This window comes from Myxocyprinus asiaticus, chromosome 50 (genome assembly GCF_019703515.2).
Source record: "Myxocyprinus asiaticus isolate MX2 ecotype Aquarium Trade chromosome 50, UBuf_Myxa_2, whole genome shotgun sequence".
Taxonomy (NCBI): domain Eukaryota; kingdom Metazoa; phylum Chordata; class Actinopteri; order Cypriniformes; family Catostomidae; genus Myxocyprinus; species Myxocyprinus asiaticus.
In genome coordinates, this window is record NC_059393.1 from 2791250 (window position 1) to 2818147 (window position 26898).

Consider the following 26898-nt stretch of genomic DNA (forward strand, 5'->3'; position numbering starts at 1 on the left):
TTTCCACTAGTAACAATGTGATAAGTGATATAAAAAAAAGATCATTATTACTACTGAAATTCCAATCAGTGAAATTGATTTCCATCTAGTACGAAATGTATGTCTGTAATTGCATTTTGAACAGTAATGAATGACAGATAATTGTGAAATTTACTAGTGAAATTGCAGTTACAGATTTAAACATTTTTTTTTTTTTTTTTTTTTTTTTGTGAGGGTAATAACATTTTTTCATATCAAGGATTAACATTTTAAATGGTACAAATGCAATTACTGATATCAAAAATGAGCACTTTCACTAGGAGTAATTCCATTCCTGATATCAAGAATTGGCATTTTTACAAGTGAAAACTGCATTGTTTCTATCTTTCATTCAAACCCTATTGAAAGGGCTTGTGATAGTTAATCTTGAGAAGTGAAATTCTGACCTTTATTCAGGTTTAAATCAACATGACACAAAGTCCCAAAACCCTATTGATTAAAAAAAAAAAAGTGCAGACTTATGTAATGTAAACAAGATGACTTTTTTCAGTTCAGTAATGTTTTGCACATTAACCATCTGCAAACACATTCAAACATTACTTGAATAACTATTCTTAATAGTGTTTCTGTATCTAAACTGTGAACACACACACAATACTCATATTTTGAGGTATGTATCCCATTTAACTTGTCCAAACATTTTATCTACCAAATTCAGATACAAATGGGCAAGAGTAAAATAATAATAATAATAATAATTTAACCCAAAAAGAAAATTCTGTCATTATTTACTTACACTCATGATGTTCCAAACACATATGACTTTCTTTCTTCAATGGAACACAATAGTAGAAATTTTGAGGGATGAGCCATTATTGTATCAAGTCATTTTGACTTCTTTTATGGTGCTTTTCAATTGTTTTGAAGCTTTACAGCTACTGATCTTTCATTATATAGAAAACAGCAGCATGAACATTCTGTAAAGCTTCTTTTGCTCCATAAAGAAATAGTCACACAGGTTTGGAATGACATCAGGGTGAGTCAATTTTAATTTTGGACAAACTATTTGTTTGACCTAAATTCAGCCCAAAGCGTGATCAGTTTGTTGAAAAGAACTGACCCCGGCTTTTGTGATAGAAAGGAGTTTCCAGAGTTCATGGGGTCACGTACTGCCAGTAAAATCATCAGGTCACGTACTGCCAGACAGCCCACTTGTGTGTATTAGTCCACTGTCACTTGCCCTCTGTACGTCTGCTATGATTGGCTGATTGTTGTCACTGTGTAACATTTAAATCATTGAAGCAACCTGCTCTTTTTTGATATCCAGATCCCACTGATGCAGAATGAAGGGGATGCAGTGGGCACTGCTCGTTGTTTTGTGTTGCGCTGGAATTGCATCCTGTATCACGAGGGAATATTTCTTTGCCATTAAGGAGATTCAGTGGGATTATGCTCCTAGCGGTATAAATCTGATTCAGAACAAAACTATAAAGGAGGACGAGTGAGTACAAACACTTAAGTTCTGAGTTCTGTCTGAAAGAAATAAGTCTATATATGATTTAAATGTGCACTTGTGAACATTTTTCACATAATAAATTGAACAGTATTTTTGAAAAATATGTTTCAATTGATGTTTACTCACATATATCAGTCTTTTGGAAAAGCTGTTTTTTTTTTTTTTTTTTTTTTTTTTTGTATATGGAGCCCCTTAGAGGACAAGGAGGGAATTTATTTTCTGAAATGGTTTTGCATTCCCTCACAGCAGTTTGCGTTCTCTTGCAATAAGTTTTGTGTTTCCTCTCAGTTGTTTGCGTTTCTTCACAATAGTTTGTTTCCTTGCAATAGATTGTGTTCCCTCACACTAATTTTTGTGTTCCCTTGCAATAGTCTGTTTCCTCGCAAAAAGTTTGCATTTCTTCTAAACATTTTGTTTCCTCACAATAGGTCACGCATCACGCACGCAATCATTTTTGGGTTTCCTCACAATAGTTTGCATTCTATCACAATGAGTTTTGTGTTCCCTCACAAAAGTTTGGCTTTCCCTCAAATATTTTGCGTTCCCTCACAACAAGTTTTGCGTTCCCTTGCAATAGTTTGTTTCCTCAAAATCAGTTTTGCATTCCCTAGCAAAAGTTCATGTTTCTCGCAATAGTTTGAATTCTCTCGCAATAAGTTTTGTGTTCACTTGCAATCGTTTTTTTCTTTTCAGTAGTTTGCGTTTCCTCACAGTAGTTTGTATTCTCTCGCAATAAGTTTTGCATTTCCTCACAATAGTTTGAATTCTCTCACAGTAGTTTGTTTTCTCACTATAATTTATGTTCCCTTACAATAAGATTTGTGTTCCCTCATAAAAAGTTTTGAGATTCCTCGCAAGTTTGCGTTCTCTCACAGTAGTTTGTTTCCTCGCAATAGATTGTGTTTCCATACAATAGTTTGTGTTCTATCACAATCAGTTTTGCATTTACTTGCAATCATTTGTGTTCCCTTACAATAGTTTGTTTCCTCACAATAGATTGTTTCTTTGCAAAAGTTTGCTTTTCCTCGCAATAATTTGCATTCCCGACCTACCAATAAGTTTTGGGATTCCTCGCGATAGTTTGTTTCCTTGCAATAGTTTGTTTCTTTTTAATAGTTTGCCTTTCCTTACAATAGTTTTTATTCTCTTGAAATCAGTTTTGCGTTCACGTGCAATAATTTGCATTCTCTCACAATATGATTTGCATTTCCTTGCAATAGATTGTTTCTTTGCAATATTTTGCATTTCCTTACAATAGTTTGTGTTCCCTCGCAATAAGTTTTGCATTCACTCACAATAGTTTGCGTTTCCTTGCAATAGTTTGTGTTTCATCACAACAGTTTTCATTCCCTCGCCAAAAGTTTGAGTTCCTTTCCAAAATTCATGGTTGAGATATGAGTAATTTACTGTGTGTGATTTATGTGGTAGAACAAAATGTGAAAGTCACTAAAAAATGCTAAGCACAGACATAATTTTACTCAAAAATCAAAAACTGCTATTCTAAAAACCAATGGCTCATAATTGCTAGATCTTTTTTTGGATTTCAGATCCTTGGAGTGATTTGCCATTTAAATACAGTATGGGACAACAGGCATAATCTCATCGATGCTTTTCCATATTAACCCAAAACTTTCTGAGAATACCATGTAAATTTATAGTGATATTATAGAATTATTAAAGATACTGATAAATCTACTCATAGCTTTGAGTCACTTTTACTATACCATCACCACTAGGGGTCTTTAACACTGTAAAAATCTTTTCTCATTTAACCTATAAAATGTGCTTCATGTGGTTGGTTTTCTTCAAGTAAAAAATATATTTTAACATTACTAATTCTATCTGAATACAATAAGTTACACCAACAAATGTCATTTTTAAATAGTTTAGGTAACAAGTGCAATGTATTTGTATTGCTGCTTAACTGTCCCAAAGACATATTTTTTCAGTTGCGTAAGAGTGATACTTGCATTAAAACTAGCTTGAATAATGTAAATTATGAAGTAAACCATTCTATAGGACATCTTCACTGACAGAGCTGTTATGGTGTCTGACAGAGATGCACGGGTGTTTCTGGAGAGGGGTGAGCAGCGGATCGGGCGGGTCTATAAGAAAGCAGTGTACCAGCAATATACTGATGCTACCTACAGACAGGAGATAGAAAAACCCAAGTGGCTGGGCTACCTCGGGCCCCTCATCAGTGCAGAGGAAGATGACACAGTTATTGTACATCTGAAGAACATGGCCACACGAGCGTACTCCATTCATGCTCATGGCCTGAGCTACAATAAGACTCATGAAGGTTTGTGTCCATTGGAGGGTGTTTCTTGAAAGTAAACTTTCTTAAAATCTGTACTTACTTTTCACACTGCTGCAATGGCAACTCCGCTGTCTTTCCAAGCATAAATTCATAATTAACACATTTTATGTAGGTTGTCCTAAATAGTACACAAAACTACATACTATTTTTACACTTTTTGCATAATTTGACAAAATTACACCTTGAAATGATACACAATAAAAATATTATGTTTACAAGAGATATTTACCTGTTTTATTTTGTGGGGGTGGGGGGGGGGGTGTTCACACATAATATGTCTCATATTTCATCTCAAGCATGCTCTTCACTGACACTGTTGTCTCCTTGGTAAACAACTTTTGTTAGGGGCAAAATAATTGGTAGTGGTGGAAATGACACGAAAAATCACTATTATCATAGCTTTCAAAAATTAATACTACAGTAATCACTTTCAAAATATAATTTCATAGTTTTAAAAACATAAATATCGTAGAGATAGTTTTAAATAAAAGTTATAATATTTTTTGATTGGATTTTTATATTGGATTTTTTTTCTTTTAAGATTAAAAGTCTGGGTATAGGACAAGGGTAAAATAATAAAATATATAAATTAAAGGCATTTTAAAAGTAGCAAAAATAAATGAAGGCAGGTTTCCAAAACTATGGTGCTTGGATCCCACCCCAGAATAAATAAAAATAAAAAGGTAATTCTGACTTGTGTAATATTTCACAATTGCATCTTTAATACTTTTATTTATGTGTTTATATCTCATAATTGTGACTTTATTTCTCATTATTATGGGATATAAACTCAAAATTGTGACTTTAATACTCATAATTACATGTTTATATCTCGGAATATTGACTTTTATATCTGGTTATTACGAGATATAAACTCACAATTATGGTTTGAATACTCGTAATTACGTGTTTATCTTGCAATTACGACTTTATCGTTGTTATGATATATAAGCTCAAAATTGTGACTTTAATACTTGTAATTACATGTTTATATATTGGAATGCAATTTTATTTCTCATTATTATGGGATATAAACTCCCAATTGTGACCTTTATAGTCGTAATAACATGTTTATATCTCACAATTGTGTCTTTTTTCCTTGTAATTATGATATAAACTCAAAATTGTGACTTTAATACTCACGTGTTTATATCTCTCAGTTACGACTTTATTTCTGGATATGAGATATAAACTCAAAATCGATTTGCGATTTTAATACTAGTGATAATAGTCAGAATTACCTGAATTAATAATTACTTTATTTTATTTATTTTTTGTTTCATGGTGGGAACTGGCTTCCGTACAAGACAATTTTAATGTGATCTTCATATAACAAAAAGAAAAAGCTGAAAGTTAGTTTTAGGAAGAAAAAAAAATCAAACCCAGGATAAAAGTGCCCAAAGTATCTGCACATCTAGATCTGAAGTAATTTGATCAGTTTTAAGTGGTTGAATTCATCTTAAAAATACTGTGAAATCATCTCTGCAGGAGCACTTTATCCTGATTCATCAGAGAAGATTGATAAAATGGATGATTCTGTGGCCCCTGGGAAATCCTTCACATATATTTGGACCCTACCTGCTTCCCACAGTCCTGCTAAAGATGACACCAACTGCCTGACGAGAATATACCACTCTCATGTTAATGCCCCCAAAGACATTGCCTCAGGCCTCATTGGACCTCTCATCATATGTAAAAAAGGTACAAATCATTTTCTTCACTTACATCAGGAATTACAATGGAGTTCTTGTGACCACCTCTAATTAAAGAGATGTTTAGGCTCAATACAAGATAAGTTTTATCAACAGCTACAGTAATGCTACAATGGAACTACACACAGCAACACAATAAACGTTAAAATACACACTGTTTCAAAAGTATAGTCACAAGACATAAATATTGAAGCATTAAGCCACCCGAGACCATGCATTACAGAGATTTTACAATGGGTAGGGTTTTATTTTAACTGGTAATAATTTACCCAAGATGGCAAAATTGTAAAATATCGTACAACTTCGCTCATATGAAAACATCCAACTTTTAGACCATCCAATCAACAAACAGAATATCAAATCAATACACTATACAATATAGGCATCACATTTGAGCTAGCCTCTTATCCAACAATTTATATTTATTTATGCAATACAACTGTCTGATCTTGGCCTTTGTCAATAACCCGTAATATGTTTCCCTCGTCTTGTTCCAAACCCTGATGTCTTCTTTCATCTGTGGTACACACAAGTTATTTCCTATTAAAATTGTGGTTAAGTTTAGACTTTTGGTAAAGGGTTAGTCTTTATGGTTAGGTTTAGGGTTTGGGTAAGGGGTTAAGTTTAGACTTGTGGTAAGGGGTTAGTCTTTATGGTTAAGTTTAGGGTTTGGGTTAGGGTTTGGGTCTTTATGGTTAGGTTTAGGGTTTGGGTAAGGGGTTAGTCTTTATAGTTAGGTTTAGGGTTTGGGTAAGGGGTAGGCTTTATGGTTAGGTTTAGGGTTTGGGTATGGGGTTAGTCTTTATGGTTAGGTTTAGGGTTTGGGTAAGGGGTTAGTCTTTATGGTTAGGTTTAGGGTTTTGGTTAGGGTTTGGGTCTTTATGGTTAGGTTTAAGGTTTGGGTAAGGGGTTAGTCTTTATGGTTAGGTTTAGGGTTTGGGTAAGGTGTTAGTCTTTATGGTTAGGTTTAGGGTTTGTGTATGGGGTTAGTCTTTATGGTTAGGTTTAGGGTTTGGTTAAGGTGTTAGTCTTTATGGTTAGGTTTAGGGTTAAGGTTTGGGTCTTTATGGTTAGGTTTAGGGTTTGGGTAAGGTGTTAGGCTTTATGTTTAGGTTTAGGGTTTGGGTAAGGTGTTAGTCTTTATGGTTAGGTTTAGGGTTTGTGTATGGGGTTAGTCTTTATGGTTAGGTTTAGGGTTTGGTTAAGGTGTTAGTCTTTATGGTTAGGTTTAGGGTTAAGGTTTGGGTCTTTATGGTTAGGTTTAGGGTTTGGGTCAGGGGTTAGTCTTTATGTTTAGGTTTAGGGTTTGGGTAAGGGGTTAGTCTTTATGGTTAGGTTTAGGGTTTGGGTAAGGTGTTAGTCTTTATGGTTAGGTTTAGGGTTAGGGTTTGGGTCTTTATGGTTAGCTTTAGGGTTTTGGTAAGGGGTTAGTCTTTTTGGTTAGGAAAAAGAATCAGTCTGAATTTTTTAAGAAAAAGAATGTTTTCCATCACATATATACTGTGCATTATATCTATCCATTCTTCAGCAGTGGGCGGCTCTGGCTTCAGCCATTTTCTTGTGATTGTTTTTTTACTGGCTGCCAGAAGAATCAACATCAGTTTCTTATCATTTTCATCCCACCCCTCAAATGAAATGTTACCCAAATATAGTGTTTCACATTTGAAAAGAATTATCACCCCAAAGATAGCTTCCAAATTCATCTTAATCTCTTGCCAGTAGGGAAGAAGCCTTTGGCACTCCCAAAAAATATGGTGGTGATTAGCTTCACTTTCAGCACATGATCTCCAGCAGCCTGCACTTAACCCCTGGCGTCTTTTCTGAGAGGGAGTAGTAAAAAATCTTACTTTTCATTACTTTTCGTGCACATTCAGAAAACTCACAACAGTTCCCTCTGTTTTCCCTGTTATCATTATAAATCTCCCTTTTTTGTCTTTGATTTCTGTTATATGTTACATTTTTCTTTATATAACTATTGCAAATCCCCTTTTATGCCCTGATTTTTAAGATGAAAAATATACATATCTGAAGCCCATTCTGTTTAATTTAGCATGTTCTGCATCATAAAGGTGTGTTCCTTGTAGAAATGCTATGTCTGACTTTTCCGTCTTTAGTTTAGACAGGATCTTCCCTCTTTTAACTGGACTGAATACACCATTGACATTAAATGAAACAATTCTCATATTTTGCTTATAATGTACGTTGAGGTATAAAGTTATATTACTAAAGACATCTTAATTGTGTGTAGCTTCCCCTTCATTTTAAAGAACATCAGCAAACTAACAAACAACAAAAAACCTGAAATATTAACAAACAATAAGAAAAATGCCAAGAAAACTTCCTAAGGGAAAACCCCTCTTCCAGAAACTGTAGAAGGGGCCCTTGAGAACGGCTGTGAAAAGGAAAACTGTTTAAACTGTCCACCCTTATGTCCCGATTCTTCTGATTTGCAGTTTATCAACTAGGTTAATCAAACATGTTATACCCACATTATATATGTAGTTTTGTTACTCTGACAACTACTCATTTCAGTCTATCTGACTTCTTTCACACAACTGTGCATTCTTACCCCTGTTTTTCTTATCTGTAGAGTGTGCGCTCCATGCAGAATCTAGGCAGATGATAAAAATAAGTTTGCAGTCTCTCCTTGAAGCTGTTCTTCCTTCTCTGGGAGGGCTCGTGTCCTTCAGTACGTCGGCCACTTCTCTGCCATGTCAGTCGCCGAATCTGTTCCGAAAGACTGTCTGGAGGGCTGATGATCTGCACAGGGAATCCTCTGTTTGACATATCTCGCGTCGCCTCCTCAACTGTATCATAGATCTTCACAACTTCCTCATATTGCACCTTCAAATGGGCAGGGTACACCATTTTAAACTTCTCTTTCCTCTCTTTTGCCAAGCTAGCCGGAGTATCTGTTCTTTGGTTACAAAGCTTGGTTACAAAGTGACCGGTGAGCCCTATCAATCTGGAGTGTCTTGTCTTCTGGTATATTGAGATTTTCTTGAAGAAACTTTTCCAGAAATGCGGTCATAGTCAGAGAGCCTTTCTCTGTACCTTCGTGTATTCTGTATATCCTTAAGTTTTTACGTATGGAGCGGCCTTCTACATCTGTGATTTTCGATTCCATCATAGTGTGCAGCTTTAGCATCCCCATGAGTACTTCCTCTATATTCTGAATCCTTTCTTACACTGTTACGATGCGACCCTCTGCCTCTTCAAATCTAGAGTTGGTTTTCACAAATTCCCCCTTAATGTCACTGATTTGGGTTTTATTATCTCGATGAAATTCTCTTATTTCCTGAAGAATAATACTCAAATCAACAGTCTCTCCAGACGGTCGCGTTGAATCTCCCTCAGGGGTACTTACTTGTGGGCTGTTGTAAGTGTGCCCGGTTTCATCGTCTTGTATATTTTTCTTCATTTTACACCTAGTTTCCATTCCATGCCCCCTTCACCTCACGAAAATAAATTGCAACCAATATTAATTCAGTGTTTTTTGGGGGGGATTCACAAATATTCTCCTCGGAAGCTCCCTCTCTATACTGCCATCTTGTCAATGTTTCAACCGGAAGTTCCAAGACTTTGTTTTATAAATCTTTCTTCTCTAAAATAGTAGAGAAAGCAGTAGTTAAGCAACTGCTGGAGGTAGTGAAGGATAAAAATAGTTTTGAGAAATTTCAGTCAGGTTTTGGAGAAAATCACAGTACAGAAACTGCCCTTCTTATGGTGAATGAATGAATGAATGTTACATTTATATAGCGCTTTTCTGACACAACACTCAAAGCACTTTACATAGTGAACAGGGGACTTTCCTCAACCACCACCAGTGAGCAGCATCCACCTGAATGATGCGACAGCAGCCATAGTGGACCAGTATGCTCACCACACACCAGCAATTGGTGGAGAGGAGAGAGTAGAGTTATAGAGCCAATTAATGGATGGGGATTATTAGGAAGCCATGATTGATAAGGGTCAGTGGAGGGGATTTGGCCAGGGCTTACACCCCTACTCTTTTCGAGAAGAGTCCTGGGATTTTTAATGACCACAGAGAGCCAGGACCTCAGTTTAACATCTCATCCGAAGGACGGTGCCTTTTTTTATAGTATCATGTCCCCATCACTATGCTGGAGCATTAGGGCCCACACAGACCACAGGGTGAGCACTCCCTGATGGCCTCCCTAATGCCTCTTCCAGCAGCAACCTTAGTTTTCCCCAGGAGGTCTACCATCCAGGTACTGACCAGGCTCAACTCTGCTTAGCTTCAGTGGGAAACCGATCTTGAGCTACAATGACTTATTGATGGCGGAGGATGCTGGAGAGTGCTTCATTTTAGTGTTGCTTGATTTAACTGCAGCGTTTGATACAGTCGATCATTCAGTTTTAATTGATATATTGAAGATATGGTTGGGAATATCTGGGGTGGCTTTAGATTGGTTTGTTTCCTATTTTTCAAATAGGAATTTTGTAGTGTCTGGTGGAGATGAGATGTCCTCCTCTTCAAAAGTTCATTGTGGTGTTCCGCAAGGATCCCTTTTAGGGCCAATATTGTTTTCTCTATATATGTTACCACTTGGTTCTGTGATTTGAAAATACAACATACATTTTCATTGCTATGCAGATGACCTAAAGTTGTATTTGTCGTTGAATCCCAATTATCTAACTACTTTAAATGTTCTTCAAGCTTGCATAGCAGATACACAAAATTGTAAGGCATGTAATTTTCTGCAGATAAATTCTGATAAAACAGAGGTTGTTATAATCGGTCATGGTTTAAAAAAAAAAAAAAAGTCAGATTGAGTCAGCACTTAATAAGGTGGTCCCAAATATTCAGCAGGTGGGGAGAAATCTGGGCATCTATTTTGAAAATAATAAGTTTTGAATATGTCAGGAAGTTAGTTCAGTCTTGTTTTTATCAGTTAAGGAACAATTCCAAGGTAAAGACATGTTTTGAGTTTTAGGGATACAGAGAAACTTGTTCATGCTTGTATTTCATCTCGTCTTGATTATTGTAATGCCCTGTTTTCAACTCTAAATCAATGCACTTTAGCACAGCTACAATCAGTGCAAAATGCTGCAGCAAGACTTTTGACATGAACTAGGTCTTTTAATCATATTACTACTGTTTTAGCTTCTTTGCACTGGTTACCAATTCATTTAGGGTTGATTATAAGATTTTATTAATTATTTATAAGGTATTACACAGTTTGGAGCCAGATTATTTAGCAGAACTTTTAAAACCTTATCAAACAATTAGACCTCTTAGATCTTCTTATCATGAACTGTTGGCTGTTCCAATATCCAGATGCAAAAATAAAGGTGATAGAGCATTTGTAGTGAAGGCCCCACGATTATGGAACAGCCTGCCCTGGGATATTAGATCTGCTGAATCTGTGTCTGTTTTTAAGTCTCATTTAAAATGTAAAACTTGCTTTTATTACTTTATGAATTTCTGTTTTTACCTTGTGTTTTACTGAGTGTGTTTTGATTTTATGTTTTGTGAAACACTTTGTGTTAAATTGCTAAAAGGTACAAAAAACAAAACAAACAAACAAAACAAAAAACCATTTAAATAAAATAAAATGGCCAATCACTGGAATTACATTGGCAAAGAATAAATAGAAGTGGCATAAGGAGGTAAACATAGCAACAGTAAACCATACGAGCACTTTTAAATTCAGTATCAGACAGTCCAACAATAAAACATTAGAACTGTCACAATCACTTTATTATAGATGAACATGTTACAAAAATCAGTGTTGTATTCAAAAAGTCTTTCAGATAGCTGACATTAGGGTTAGGTTAGGTTAGGTTGGGGATATGGTTAGGAATAGAGAGACAAAACCTTAACAGATGGTGCGCTCAAAATTACCTAGAATTAGTTTTTTTTAATTATTATTATTTATGGTATTATTCACACACTGATTTTGATTTGTTCATTATGCAACCGGGTCTCATAGAATAATATTACTATAACTACATATTTTCAACATGAATTTAATGTGGCTCATTGTATATATTGAAGCAGATACCTGGTGAAATGAACACTAGAGGCTCTAAAACAACAATGACTTTTATTCACTTTCACACAGTGGCAGATTATCAATTCATAAACACTTTTTGCCCTGTTCCTCACACAGTGCTATCTTATTACATCTTAACACTTTTACAATAGTGCCTGACTTGTTGGGGAATACATTTAAACGTTTCCATTACTTAACAAACTACATTTACAAGCTTGTTCGAGTGTGATCAAATAGCTCAACTGATAGAGCGTTGCACTTGCGAAAGTGCACTTTGCTGAAAGTGTCAAAGAAGCACCACAAAATTATGTTGTTCCTTCAGTAATTGAGTTTTGGATCTCACATGTGCTTTTCTAACACTATCGTTTAGGTCTAGGTTTAGGGTAGGGAAGTAGGTTTTGTTGATTAAAACTCAATAGAGCATTAACCATAAGAACCTTAACTGTTTTGGGAGAACATTTAACTTGCTTGCAGAGCCTTACAGTGGACATTTTACCTCGGAACTGCTGCAATACGTGTAAGGAAACATATAATGTAATTTTACAAAAATGCCGCCATAGTCACGTAACTTTCATGAGATCAGGCTGACAATATAACAGCAATTTCTTGTTTTTTGCTCTTACAAACTATTACAGAAATGTTTTGTACTGTTACTTCAGAGTCCAGAAAAAAATTAATGAATATTTTTTGTGTAATTCTCAGGTTCTCTGGATGTCCATGGCGATAAATCAAGTGATTATCTTTACACCCTGATGTTTACTGTGTCTGACGAAAATCTCAGCTGGTATCTGGATGAAAACATCAAGACGTACTGCTCAGCGGCTGCCAAAGTCAACAAAGATGATGAGGGTTTTCAGGAGAGCAATAAAATGCACTGTGAGTACACTAATTATATCACATATGTTTCTGGCCAATGTAGGTCAAATCCTGTTCTACAATCTTCTGAGAAATACTCTGTACCCGTTTGTAAATCGTAAGGCAGAAATCTTCATTTCCTGTGTCAACATTATTGCAGCTATCAACGGTTATGTCTACGGCAATCTGCCGGATCTCACTATGTGTATGGGCAATAAGATCCACTGGCACCTGTTTGGTATGGGAAATGAGGTGGACCTTCACTCAGCATACTTCCATGGACAGGTGTTGACGGACAAACGGCACCATGTTGACACTGTTAGTCTGTTTCCAGCTACATTTGTCAATGTGGAGATGGAGGCGGATAATCCCGGCCAATGGTTGCTCAGCTGTCAAGTTAACGACCACCTCGAAGGTACAGTAGAGTTAGATTAGCATCTCTGAAGTCTTGTTATAATCGTTGAGTTTTATTTCACTATCATGACCAATTGGTTAACTTTTATCATGATGCTAAACTGTATATTTGACCGTTGTCTATATCAACATTCAATCCAATCCTTATCAGAGATGCTCTCTGCCTGTCAGTCATCTTGTGTGTTGGAGTTTCCTGACACCAGGTTGGCTGACATGTCTTTGGAGGTTGGCGTTTTGGAAAAAAGGCGTGTGGTTGAAGTTATCTGAAATCACTTACAGCACCTTGAAGTCATAACAATTGAAATGTGTTGAATTAATTAAATTTCTCCCCACTTTTAGCTGGCATGCAAGCCATTTTTGAGATTAAGAAGTGTTTCCCAAATGTGCATAAACCCAGACCATTTGGAGAAGTGAGACAGTATTACATCACCGCAGAGGAAATCATATGGGATTATGCACCAACGGAGATAAACCAATATTCAGGAAAGAAACTTAGCGATGACAGGTAACAATATTGTTTCAACCTCTTTGTTTAGAGCAAGGGTCTTCAACAGGGCTCCGAGCCCACAAGGGGTCTGCTACTGTACTGATGTGTCCGGCAATTATTGTTTGGCCTAACTTTTTTATGTGAAAAAATTTAAATATGCATTAAACAGAAATATAGTAAGTAAAACGCTTGATGCAAGCGTTCACATCAATACCGAAGTATATTTTGGCTTAACACATCAAAACATTTGAAGTAAAATTAAAATGTAATGTACAAGTATGTGACTGTACATCAATATAGATAATTTTTATTGATTTGCAGTCTAAGCATAACAACAAACTAGTACTTTATGCATTCTATTTTAAGCCAAGATTAAAATAAGAAAAAGTTTGAAGACTCCTAGCTTAGATTCATGTTGAAGTCATAGATCATGTCCTTTTGGTCCTTGAATTTGTGTTTCTAAAATCTGCAGTGTATCGGACACATACTTTGATAACCGTAATGACCGCATCGGGGGCAAATACAAGAAGGCACAATATGTGGAATACACTGATGACACATTCACCAAGCGCAAAGAGAGGACGCCTGAGGAGCAACACCTGGGAATTCTAGGTAATAAAATTGCAGTTAACATAGGTAATGTCTAGATGGTAAGTGTCGTGCTGTGAAAACTCTCATGAGAGTGTATTTGCTGCTACCTGCATCTGTTGCTGGGTTAAGGTGAATTCCGCTAGAGATTCGTGACAGGAGTACCCATCAGTAATATGCAACTAGAAGTTCAGTCATGACAACTCTTTGAATAAATTTAAGGTGTTAGAAAGATATAACAAGATGGTAGGTTTGGTCTTGGTGGAGTAAATCTGCTTATGCTGTTGTTGCTGCTGCTGCTGCAGAGGAAGTACGAAAACTTGTTAGTGCTAGAACATACAAAGACATGCTGCTGCACAATTAGACATACTGTACATACAATCACTGTGAAGCAAATCTAGACCGGTGGTGCTGAGGAGGAGGAGGGTTTCAGAGAGAAAACTCTCAGTGTACTGCAGTGAAACTGGCTTATCTGCAAACAACTACATTTACATTTATGCATTTTGGCAGACACTTTTATCCAAAGCAACTTACAGTGCCCTGATTACAGGGACAATCCCCCTGGAGCAACATGCCTTGTTCAAGGACACAATGGTGGTGGCTGTGGGGATTGAACCAACAACCTTCCACTTACCAGTTCAGTGCTTTAATCTACTACACCACCACCACTCCAACTAAGCTATTTAAATTTTAGACAAATAGAGAGTATGCAAGTTGATTGGCCAACAGATTACATGTCAAAGGAGCTACCATCTTGGACCATAGAGTATGCGAATCGAGCCGAATGGCCAACAGATTACTTGTTCAAAAAACCTATCAGCTTGCGCTATATGGTGTGTCATGACTGAACTTTATTTAATCTGCCTTGAAAAGTAGACCCATTTCATAAACATGCTTAAACAACTTTATAGTTCAAGAAAAAAAAAACAATGTTTTTGAAGGATAAATTCAATATGAGCTATTTTTTTACTGTGATAATCAACAGCATGTAACAGATGCTGTCCATAGAACTTAAACTGTACGTATGCTGTACTGAATACTCATTTAACTGTGAAATATACTGTAATTATTTTAGCACATTTAGCAATATATTGTCACTATGAGTATAATGCAGAGACAATACTTTATTAGCTTAGATTCCAGTAGAAATCAAGACACGTTGTGTCACTATATATGTTGAGCGTATTGAGATAACTGAAAGCACAAATTAACCTCTTTGATTTGTATTTCAGGTCCAGTCATCAGAGCGGAGGAAGAGGACACAATTAAAGTGACATTTCGAAATAAAGCGAGCAGGCCTTACAGTATTCAACCTCATGGAGTGCAATATAGCATTGAAATGGATGGCACACTCTACCACAATGTCCTGGAAGGTGACGAATGAACCTCATTACATAAATATATAAAAATATACAGGCATCACACACCTGAAAACAATTATCTTATTTCGTTATTTTGATTTATGTTCTAATGCAGAATCATACACTGACAAAAAGCTCCGGGAACTCAAGAAAGAAGCAAGTAAGAGAAGGATCTCATTTGATATTCGGAAAGATCTAGGAATGAAGGGTTATATGATCTCAGACTGGCTACTGAGTCTAATGTTGCATCACAGTCAGGGCTCATTTCGTAAAAGTGTACTTTACAGCCCAGGCTGAACTCAAACAAATCAGTACAAATCTATGTTGTAGCAAAGTTCACTCTCTGTATAATCTGGGTGATTAGTGAGTGCATGACTGGATTTGCAGAGTAAACAGAGTGAAGTTCTAAGATCTATTTTCAATAATTTTGCAAACTTTAATGTCAACATAAAATTAGAATTGAGCCTATTTACTTTCTTAATACACGTTCCTGGTCTTAATTGAGTTGTAATTCAATGCTGGTAAACATAAATATAACAGAGGTTATGGAAATAATAGCATATAACGATGGATTTGATATCCACTGGGATATGTTGAGACGCTCTTGAGGGTGAACTTGACATATAGCTTTGACGCGCAGGTCAAAAAGCCTCCTAAAAGTGAATGTCCTCCGCAATCCAATGCAAACTCACATTCAGGTCTGGCTCCAGTCTGGTACGGAATGTCCATTTTTTCATAATCAATTCAATTCCTAATGGATGATAAAAAATAAAAAAAAGTCCTGTCCCACATTTTTGCATTGAATAACCTGTCACTCTAAACAATTTCAGAAGTAAAATGAATTGCAAATGCTAATTCATGTTGACTTTTTATACAATAATACTTTAAACAGGAATTTATTTTTGGAACATATACAAACAATCTTTGAGTGCATAACATTTTCTAAATGAAGTTGAGTAGTCTTCTCCTCTTTCAGGAGTGGTCAAGCCACTTCCTGCTGCAATGGTCCGTCCTGACACCACCTACCACTACGAGTGGGTGGTGCCCAAGGGTGGAGGACCTACTAAAGACGACCCTGACTGCATCACGTACCTGTATTACTCTGCGGTGGATCCCATTCATGACACCAACTCTGGGCTAGTTGGACCCCTTCTGATCTGCAAACCAAAAACCCTGAAATCAGGGAAGCAGGTGCGAGGTGGACGCTGAACTATTACAAATACTATTTTGTAACAACTAGGGATGTGAAAAACTACATATATAAATATTAAAGAGACTAATCGGTTATATGGAAGTTTCAATTCCACATGACACCAATCAGATGTGTTTCTTAACAGGCGTTCACACAGGACACGTCCTTCATCTTTAACAGCTAGACAGAGCACAACAGAATGCAAGAGTCATGAAATATTTTGACATCACCTTAAAAACGCAACGGCCATGCTGCTGAAAACACAGCGAGATGCAATGCAATGGCTAAAGACGTCCATCTGCATGTGTACATAGAACAACAACAAAAAAATTAGTGACTAGTGATTAGTGATTAGTATTTGTAGTAAAATCAAAGTAACCACAAAATTTACATGGTTACTGTCATGGTTACAATACTATAGTAAAAGCAAGGTTACTATATGGACACTACAGTATTTCTGTTGTAAAACAATGGTTAATTGTATCAAAACTATGATTTCTGCTAAGAAAACCATGGTGACAACAGTCCTTGTTATTACAGTCATGGTTACTTCAACATTACTATAGTAAAACCATGGTTAATTTTCATTAACTACAAAAACTTTCTCTAATTACTAACTCAACATTTTAACTTAATACCTGCATTATTACGCTACATGCATATACATAAAGTGCATTTCAAACTCAACTCAGCGTATATTCAACGTTCAGAATCTGTACATCACTATAGAAGAAATAAACTTGCTATTAAAATAATACGAGAATGGATGTCGTAATGCGACTCGAGTATTTTAATCATACGTGGAAATCCCACATCTTCATCAATGGAGTAAGGGCAACATAACTTTGGCAATGAACACCCCGAACACTTTAGTTCTTGTTTCATGTCTGTCCGAACTAGCACCGAGTGCCTGCTCAAAGACGGAAGGGAGTGTATCCTTGGGTAATGTCAGCGTAAATAGCTAATCAAACATCGATGTATTACCAGTAAACGGCTCTCGTGTCGAGCAATGTCTGCAAACAGTGCTTGTTTTGTCCATCACTGTTGTAATTGACTGCATAAAGAAAAAGTTCCCAGACAGAAGACTTGAATGACGCAGGGGCTTCTCTCTCGCGGCTTGTTTTCTCCACTTGCTATTTTGCCAATGTGTGCAGAATTGTGATGTCATGAACTGATTTAACATACTAACAGTTAATAGGACAGCTTCTCTCTGTAGAAAGTTGACCCACGTGAAACACAGGCGGAGTGTGTCTACAGAGCGATACAGGTACATTAGCGGAGGTTACAACTGCGCATGTCTATTTGGCGCTTTATTTTCTTCGCCAAACTGTTTGATCCAGATGCGTTATTAAACCAGAGATGAACCGTGGAGCAAATGCTTACCGAACCGTGGTTGGCGAACCATACAGTTCGGTTTTTACCGAGAACCGTTACACCCCTAGTCTGACACTAGAGAAAACCTTCTCTAAAAAGTGTTTACTTCCTATTTACAGTACTGGAAATCTAGAAGGAAAAAAAATATATATTAGATCAAATCCAGACAAACTCATTAGTTGACCTTATTAATTGATTAGTAAGTTGCTATGCTAATTATGCAAATGATAATAATGTTGCCAGTGTGTTTATTTTTGTTTCTGCTTATTTTATTGCAATCCAGAAAAATGTGGAAAAAGAATTTCACCTTCTTGCTACTGTGTTTGATGAGAACTTGAGCTGGTATTTGGATGACAACATCAACAGATACGCAAAACAGCCCAAAACTGTCAAGAAAGACGATGAAGACTTTCAGGAGTCCAATAAAATGCACTGTGAGTGCTAATCATAATCCTTGATCAATTATAGATTTATTTCTTTACCACACAAGCCATATTTTTGCTCTTTCACCCAATTAAACATTTACTGATCATCCACAGCGCTCAATGGATTCATGTATGGGAATCTGAAAGGCTTGAATATGTGTAAAGGTGATAAGGTGTCCTGGCATCTGTCTGGTCTGGGATCTGAAGCAGATATTCATGGGATTTACTTTGAAGGCAACAGATTCCTCTACAAAGGAACCAGGAAAGATGTGATCAATGTTTTTCCTCATGTCTCTCACACTGTCATCATGGAGCCTGACAGCATGGGTAACCTTCCAAATCAAATCAAATCAAATCAGATCAAATTAAATCACTTTTATTTATTCCATCATTTTCTTCTCTCTCTCTGATCTCATTCTGATGAAGACCTATTATGTTCTATACCAAACAAGAACACATGACTGCATCAAGGCTTTTTGCAGCTTATCCAATCAGAATTTAGAGTCAGAACCATGCGTTTTAGAATATTCCTTACCGTACTTTAATCTTTTGGACTTTGGACAAAAAACATGCATTTTGAAGTAACATCATCAAAGTAGTAAACATATTTTGGTTGTCTGATACTGTCGTCTATGGCGTCTGCAGGCCATTTTGAGGTGGGATGTAAAACCACGGATCATTACCATGGTGGAATGAGAGCCAACTACACTGTGGAGAAGTGTCACTTCTGGAACCGTCAATCTGAAATGATGATACATCAGAAGAAGTATTATATTGCTGCTGTTGAGATGGACTGGGATTATTCACCCAGCCGCACATGGGAGGAGCAGATGCACCATAATCTGAAGGACAGGTAGATACAGAGAATTTAACAGTTCAGTCTTAAGGAAACAGTTCACTCAAAAGTTTTCCTCATGCAACCGTGCCTGCCCACTTTTTCAGCCGTCTGTGTTCTGGAAGTATTTTTCCCATTTGTCCTAATTTGTTTGTAGGAATTTATTAAAATCCTTTATAAAAGAGTGTGACAGAAGGAGGTTGGGGCCAGGCCGTGAGTGCGCACGGCCGGCCCCCAATCAGGCATATCAGCCGAGGAGAGGGATAAGGCCGAGCCGGATGCGGCAGTTCGGAAGAGAGAGCCACACGCAGCTGCCGTGTGTGTTTATGTTTATGTCTTTATAAGTTTTCATTAAACATTATTTTGACTGTTCAGCCGGTTCCCACCTCCTCCTTGCCCATCTCTATACTGTTACAAAGAGCTCTAAGCCATGAACAAAACCTCTGAGGTGAATCACAACATTACAAACTATGATTTGAAGCGGAAAAACAAATGTTTGAAAATTGGACAAAAAATAAAGGCTCAAGACTGTGTACTTAACATCTTTCATGAGGGAATTAACTATTATCCCATGAAGCATTGCCAGTGATGTAATCTGATTAAAAACTATGGAAAAATGTGAATCTATTGATTTAAAATATTTGATTATGTATAGAAACAATACCTTTTAATTTTACTGCAAAATATTCAGACATTTGCAAATATATAATTAGTTTAAGAATGTAGGAAGACCAACTTTATTGCATCATTCACAGTGTATTCACAGGGCAGTCGTTGCAGAGCTCTTTTTGCATGCTTTGTTGGACATGATTCTCTGATTGATGGATCGTTTCCCTTCCTGATTATGATCAGTGAAGTTTGTCACCAGGAATTTTGCTATTAAACATGATTTTTAAAGACTGAAGTTGAAATAACATGGACTGAAAGTATATACCACCGATTATCAACCTCAGAACTGTCTTTAAAGGTTTATAAGCTTAATAATCAATCCCCATATGGAAAAATATCCAGAATCCAACTGTTGCACTCTATTGACAATGTCAGTAAAATGATGAAGTAAACTTCATGTATAAATCATATTAATACATTTTCAGCCCAGGCAATGATTTCCTCAAGAAAGAGGGTAAATTCATCGGTTCAAAATACAAGAAGGTTCTGTACCGAGAGTACACTGATGAAACCTTCACCAAACCCAAAGAAAGACCTGCTGATATGGAACACTTGGGGATTATGGGTAAGTATCTGTAGCACATGCTGTACATCAATGCTTGATTCATAATTTGCTGTAAATGTTTTTAAACCTATGAAATATTCTAAATTGTGGTATTGCTCACCTCAGGACCCATGATCCACGGTGATGTGGGGGAAAAAGTGAAAGTTGTGTTTAAAAACATGGCGATGAGGCCATACACTATACACGCTCATGGAGTTAAAACTGACAGTCCTCAGGTCACTCCAACACGTCCAGGTAAATGTTATGATGATATGACAGGATCAATAAAATTTCTTTGCCATTTTCTGTTTTCTGAAAACCCCACATTTTCAAACTCCCTGTAGACCGTTATAGAAGATATAGGGCTCTATTTTCATGAGCGTGCAAAGTGCAGCGCTACACACAATGACTGTGTGCAATGTCTTATCCAATTTTCATGAGAGCGCTAATTCTAATCAAATTTCCATGCCAGTGCAAAGTGCAAGTGGCCATGGGTGGGAATGTTTGAGCTATCTGTGGGTGTATGCACGCAAACTGTGGGTGTATCGTATGTTACTGTATTGGTGCAAAGTGTAATTTGCTATTTTCCTGAGAAATAGGTCGTTGCGCTGATACCTTTGAAAACCAAGTCTAAACTCAATTCCTGCATTTGCAGTTTGGAAATTCCACCAGCAGTAGTAATCAATTTTATGTCCAAACTCTGAAAATATAGTGGAACATCAAATTATGTCCCTGACAATCAGAGTTCTAGCCATCTTATATGAAACAAAAATTTATTAGATTTATCTTATCTATAGGTCATGATTTATTTTTCAGTTATTATTATTATGTTTAAATTTGGGTGACACGGTGGCTCAGTAGTTAGCACTGTCACCTCACAGCAAGAAGGTCTTGGGTTTAAGTCCTGTTCTCCCTGTGTTTGTATGGGTTTCCTCTGGGTGCTCCAGTTTCCCCCACAAGTCCAAAAACATGCAGGTTAAGTGAATCTGAGACTCTAAATTGCCCATAGGTGTGAGTGAGAGTCCCCCAGCCACTGGGGTTTGCGTCAGGAAGGGTATCTGGCGTAAAACCTGTGCCAAGTCAAATATGCAGATCACAGATGGTCTGCTGTGGCAACCTCTACTGTCATAGAAATATGCCCAACAATCAACAAGGATGCAGTTAATGGACAAAAGAATGTAATTTTCAATTTTTCTAATTCATTGCATACAGTCCATCTACACTACCAACTTCTCATGAATGTGCTGTTTTGATTTATATCGCTGGTGCTTTTGGTAATGGACTATATAATAGGATGCAGACAGTGAAATAATAACTGGAGAAAACCTTAGAATTCAATTGCACTTATTACAGCCCATTTGCGTGTTGCACGTACGATTTCACCAAACCAACTTGCACCTAGACATACCACATGCTTGCACGAAAATACCAAAATTTCATGCCCATGCCCACTGACTTTGCACTTATGAATTATGGCATAGCGCTGCACTTAACGCTTGCGCTCTTAAAATAGGGCCCATAGGCTTATAAGTGAATTGGGTCATGTGCAAAAAGTGAATTGACTTATATTTTCTAAACGATCAAAACATTTTGATACATTTTTGTTTTGAGGGTCTCTAGATGATACATGCAAAATTTTGTATACTGTAAATCAGACTAACAATCAAGTTTTTTTTCTTCTTTTGTTTTCTGAAAACTCACAATGGTGGATGGAATATCTACAAAATAACTAGAGTACTTAGTTAATGAAATTACTTTGCCCCTGACAGATCTGTTCTTTCAAATTTGGCAATTTTGGTCAGTACACAAATCTCATATTTCTGTTTGTTTTATTTAATAGTTTTGATGATTAAATAAATATTATTGTAAAATTAGGAAAATAGTCATAAAGAAAAAGTAGGTGTGGCTTTGGAATAGTAGTTTAAACAGGGTTGCTACAGTCATGGAAAACCCGGAAATATCAGGGAAGTTTAAAATTGTGATTTCCAGACCTGGAAAAGTCATGAAAACCAATAAAATCAAAAAAAAAAAAAAAAAAGAATTAATTCAAATTCTTTTTTTTAGTGCAAGATCTATAAAATTATGTTAAAAATTCTTATCCAGTTACAATGAACAACTGGAAGAGTCATGGAAATTCAATGGTCAAAAAGAGTGGGAACCTTGAGTATATTCCTGTGTTACCGATTCTTGAGATAAGGGACAAAACATGTTTAAAAGAGTTTTTATTTTTAATACTAAATTAATTTGAAATGGATATATTTGTAGACAAAGTTCTTAACTAACGAACCATGTAAGGGAACAGGTTTTTATAAAAATGCTTTTTTTATTTTTATTTTTATTTTTTTAATAAAAAATTAACATTTATTCACTTCATAAATTACATCTTACAGTAATTTGTCAACTCCGTCAGACACACAAAAAGCATGCTGTTTTAATTTGATCCATCCAACAGTGTAACGTATTGAATTATCTAATAATGGTGTTCAGTAAAGGAGTTAAGTGATAAAAAACATTCTGTAATTATAATATTTTTTCTGTTTTCACACTATTAAAAAATTCTGTGTTGACAACATTTTATATTTTTCCATCTTCACCATGTGTTGTACTCTGGAGCCATTTTGTTTTTTCCTCAGTTAAAGCTGCCTCTGTAACCTAAACTAAAATGCCAAAATTATTCCACAATTCTAACAGAAATTATCATAATGGGAATGAAGGAGTTGACATGTTGAAGCTGTGCCCACAGAGACTTCAACATTGTTTGTTTAAAATATGAAAAAATGTAATCCTTACCAGACCGTGTGTCCTACTGTTGCATCCACCATGAGCAGGAAGTGTGAAAGAGGTACTCAGAGTTATAGCTGACCATGACATTGTCTGATTTATTCAGGATTATTAAAAAATCTGACGGAGTTGACGTAAAGTGAGGACACTTTATAGGCTTTTTTATATGGAAAATAGAAATTAAAGTAACTTTATGTATTGTTTGATATCTTACAGATCCCTACCTTTCATTTGATATTAATATTTATGAATTTGTTGCATTTTCAAACACTGTTTGACAGTTTAACATTGTGACCTCTTGCTGAGGACAGGTTAAGTTACATGTGTATAGAGCATGCATTTAAAACAATTCTAATGACATTATTTAAAAAAATATAAGTAAAAAATGAGTATACACATTTCCTTTAGATTTAACTTTTCCAGTTTTTTATTATTATTAATTTCTTGATTTTTAAAATAAAGATGACTTTTGTATGTAAGACATGTTCTGTCCCTTATCTCAAGAATCAGTGATGTATATTCTTACATTTACAGTCTGTTTCATGTTCGACAACATTTAGTGAAAAATAAATAAAATAAAAATAAAATAAAATGTTTTGCTCATCCAAGGTGAAACTCAAACATATACGTGGTACATCCCAAAGACTGCTGGGCCGACAGAAGAACAAGAAGAGTGCAATGTTGGAGCATATTACTCCACTGTAGATGTTATAAAGGTATCTAAAAATAATTTCAGACTCTACTTTCTGACTGAAGTATCATTTTCACAGAATTTACTTCCTTTTACAATCAATGAAACCAATTGTGTCATGGAGCTGTTATTGTTTATGTCAGACCAAGTTTAAATCTAATCTTATGCTAAAATCCAGAAATGTCTACTCACTATCTGAGAAAACAACTGTAATGTTTCTTATAAATGCAATGTGCGTGTAAATCTGAACCTATGCAGGACATGTACAGCGGTTTGATTGGGCCGCTGGTCATCTGCAGGAAGAATCTGGCATGGAAATTGGGATTCAAGAAAGAGCTTGAGGAGTTTGCTTTGCTCTTCATGGTGTTTGATGAAAATCAATCCTGGTACCTGGATGACAACATCAAAGCTCATGTTAAAAACCCTCCTAAAGCACTGAAGGAGGATAAAGAGTTTATCGAAAGCAACAAGATGCACGGTGAGGGTTAAACCATTTGTGAAACAATAGATTTAATGAATTACTACTTACATTTAGTGAAATGTACTGTAGATGTCTTTTTGCGGCCTCTAAATGGTAGGTCTACTGTGTTGGTGGTAAACAAATGGCCATTCCTTCATCCATTACAGGCATAAATGGTTTAGTCTATGGAAACCTTAAAGGGCTGAACATGCGGGTGGGAGATAAAGTGTACTGGTATCTGATGGGGATGGGCAATGAGGTGGACATACACACTGCACACTTCCATGGACACAGCTTTGACTACAAGGTAAAGAATCTGTCCATCCAACCCAAACCACTCCAATGGGTTATCCTTCAATCCATACATCCAACCCAATCCAATCCATCCCAGTCTATTTCATCCAATGGGATAAAAGCCATTTAGAATTTAGACAAGGTATCAACCTATGGTACCAAGGTATCCATCCATCCAACCACTCCAAAGGTTATCCATCCATCCATTCATCCAACCCAAACCACTCCAATGGGTTGTCCATACATCCAACCCAATCCACTCCAAAGGTTATCCATCCATCCATACAGCCATCCATACATAAATCCATCCATACCACCCAAACCACTCCAATGGGTAATCCATCAATCCATACATCCAACCCAATCCATCCCAATCTATTTCATCCAATAGGATAAAAACCATTTAGAATTTAGAAAGGGTAGATAATCCATCCATCCAACCCAAACCACTCCAAAGGTTATCCATCCATCCATAAATCCATCCATCCATCCATCCATCCAAACCACTCCAATGGGTTGTCCATACAGCCAACCCAATGCAATCCATCCCAATCTATTTCATCCAATGGGATTAAAACCATTTAGAATTTAGACAAGGTAGAGAATCCATCCATCCAACCCAAACCACTCCAAAGGTTATCCATCAATCCATAAATCCATCCATTCATCCATCCAATCCAAACCACTCCAATGGGTTATCCATCCATCCATCCATCCATCCATAGCAGTGTGATGACTGTGTGTTTTTCCTGCAGATCGGTGGTACTCATCGAGCAGACGTGTTTGATCTGTTCCCCGGAACGTTCCAGACGGTGATCATGCGTCCACTGTATACTGGCACATGGCTGCTACACTGTCATGTGACCGACCACATACAGGCCGGAATGGAGACCACGTACACAGTAATTGACAAAGAGGGTGAGTTTAGGTGATATGTTTAAAAAGTCAGTAATTATTCATTGAAGTATTTGAACATACAAGAAAAAACATGTTTTACTATGCTAATAAGTAAAGCATATTATAATTTAGCACATTATTACATAAATTTAACCAACTCTGATCTGTGACAGACTCATCTATGATGTCATTACATTTATAATCGAGCAATTGACATTCAGACATTTTGTGTCTAAAGTTTGATTTAAGTGCCCAATACTTTTTGAAGTGTGCAAATCTAAATACATAAACCAAATATTTATTTTTATTTTATTTTTTCAGGAAAAAAGAGGGGCTTCCTGGGTTTGTTTGGTAGTGGTTAAATTTCCCTTGTATGTAAGAGGAAGTGTGCATTTTAAAATGTGACTTTTCTAAATAAAGACTTATTAAAGACTAATTGTACATAGTGCTTTCATTGTGTGTGACTGTGTGCAAAAACAGAATACAACTTCCTATCTTGGCTTAAAAAAATATTATTCAAAAGCATACATAAAAAAATTATTTACTAAATTAAGGAAAGACTAGAAAGTAGGTTGCTTGTATTTGCATGTATATTACGGTTTACTACAATTATTATTAAAATAAGATAAACATGTAAACAAGAATATTTAGAAAATGGAGTCACATGACGCCACGTGAGGATTGGACGTGTGAACGGCGAGCTCTGTGCACTTTGCTAGTTTTAACACTTTTGATGATATAAACCGGTGAGATTCGATACACTCTGTTCCATAACTGTTCTAGGAGGACAATATGTCAAAGAATTCAAAATCCTTGGGCTCTGGAGACATTAAAAGACACTTATGTGCTCAAGCTGATACCCTAGAGTGGGCCGCAAGCCAGGGAGTCGATTTGGTCGGAGAGATGTGGGAAATGCGCCGAGAGATGCTTGGCATGTCAGCAATGCTGATGAAGGTCGTTGCTGACTTGGAGGATCTTGCTGTGATACGTCGATCGATCACTGCCATGGAGGCGAAGTTCTCATGGAGCATGGAGATCCACAGAGGGAGAAGGCCATGATCAATTCTGGCCAAATTTCTGAGATCAGCCAATAAAGATCTTGTGTTACGTGAGGCGAGGAAAAACACAGCAATTTTTTGTTCCCAGACTTTGCGAATTTGACGAGAGAAATGTGATCGATTGAAGGAATGCAAGAATCTTTTACATCAATGGAAGTTCGTTTTTGCACTGATATTCCCGGCCAAATTGAGAATAGATGCAAAGGAGGGCCGTAAAACATTCACATGCCCACAGCAAGCGATGTCCTTCATAATGTCAATGGAGTAAATCATTTTGTGGTACTCACGTTGCAGCCAAGTGGACCGGCTCACTGAACATTCACTGGTTCTGCCTATCGGCTGGAGTTTATTTTGCAGAGTGGCACACCTTCGGGACAGTTTTGTGGATGAATCTACACGCTCTTTGAGTTTGTTCCGCCTATTGGC

At 36.6% G+C, this 26898-nt stretch overlaps 1 protein-coding gene across 1 annotated transcript; it reads left to right on the forward strand.

Moving 5' to 3' along the window:
• The first annotated feature begins 1296 nt into the window (after positions 1–1296).
• On the forward strand, positions 1297–25850 carry cp (ceruloplasmin). Its single transcript, XM_051694411.1, has 20 exons — positions 1297–1480; positions 3553–3797; positions 5304–5516; positions 12250–12423; positions 12563–12817; positions 13156–13321; positions 13776–13915; positions 15124–15264; positions 15368–15412; positions 16229–16443; positions 18102–18252; positions 18358–18570; positions 18889–19096; positions 20173–20312; positions 20418–20546; positions 23682–23788; positions 24022–24241; positions 24391–24530; positions 25273–25435; positions 25736–25850. The coding sequence occupies exons 1-20, from the start codon at positions 1323–1325 to the stop codon at positions 25774–25776; spliced, it is 3264 nt and encodes a 1087-aa protein (XP_051550371.1). The 5' UTR covers positions 1297–1322; the 3' UTR covers positions 25777–25850.
• Positions 25851–26898: the final 1048 nt, after the last annotated feature.

What these genes read in the sequence shown, in the direction of transcription:
- cp (XM_051694411.1), top strand. Translation starts at nt 1,323, where the DNA reads ATGAAGGGGATGCAGTGGGCACTGCTCGTTGTTTTGTGTTGCGCTGGA. An exon ending in CACCATAATCTGAAGGACAG is followed by an intron (nt 19,097 to 20,172) that starts GTAGATACAGAG and finishes ATACATTTTCAG; the next exon opens with CCCAGGCAATGATTTCCTCA. An exon ending in GGTCACTCCAACACGTCCAG is followed by an intron (nt 20,547 to 23,681) that starts GTAAATGTTATG and finishes TGCTCATCCAAG; the next exon opens with GTGAAACTCAAACATATACG.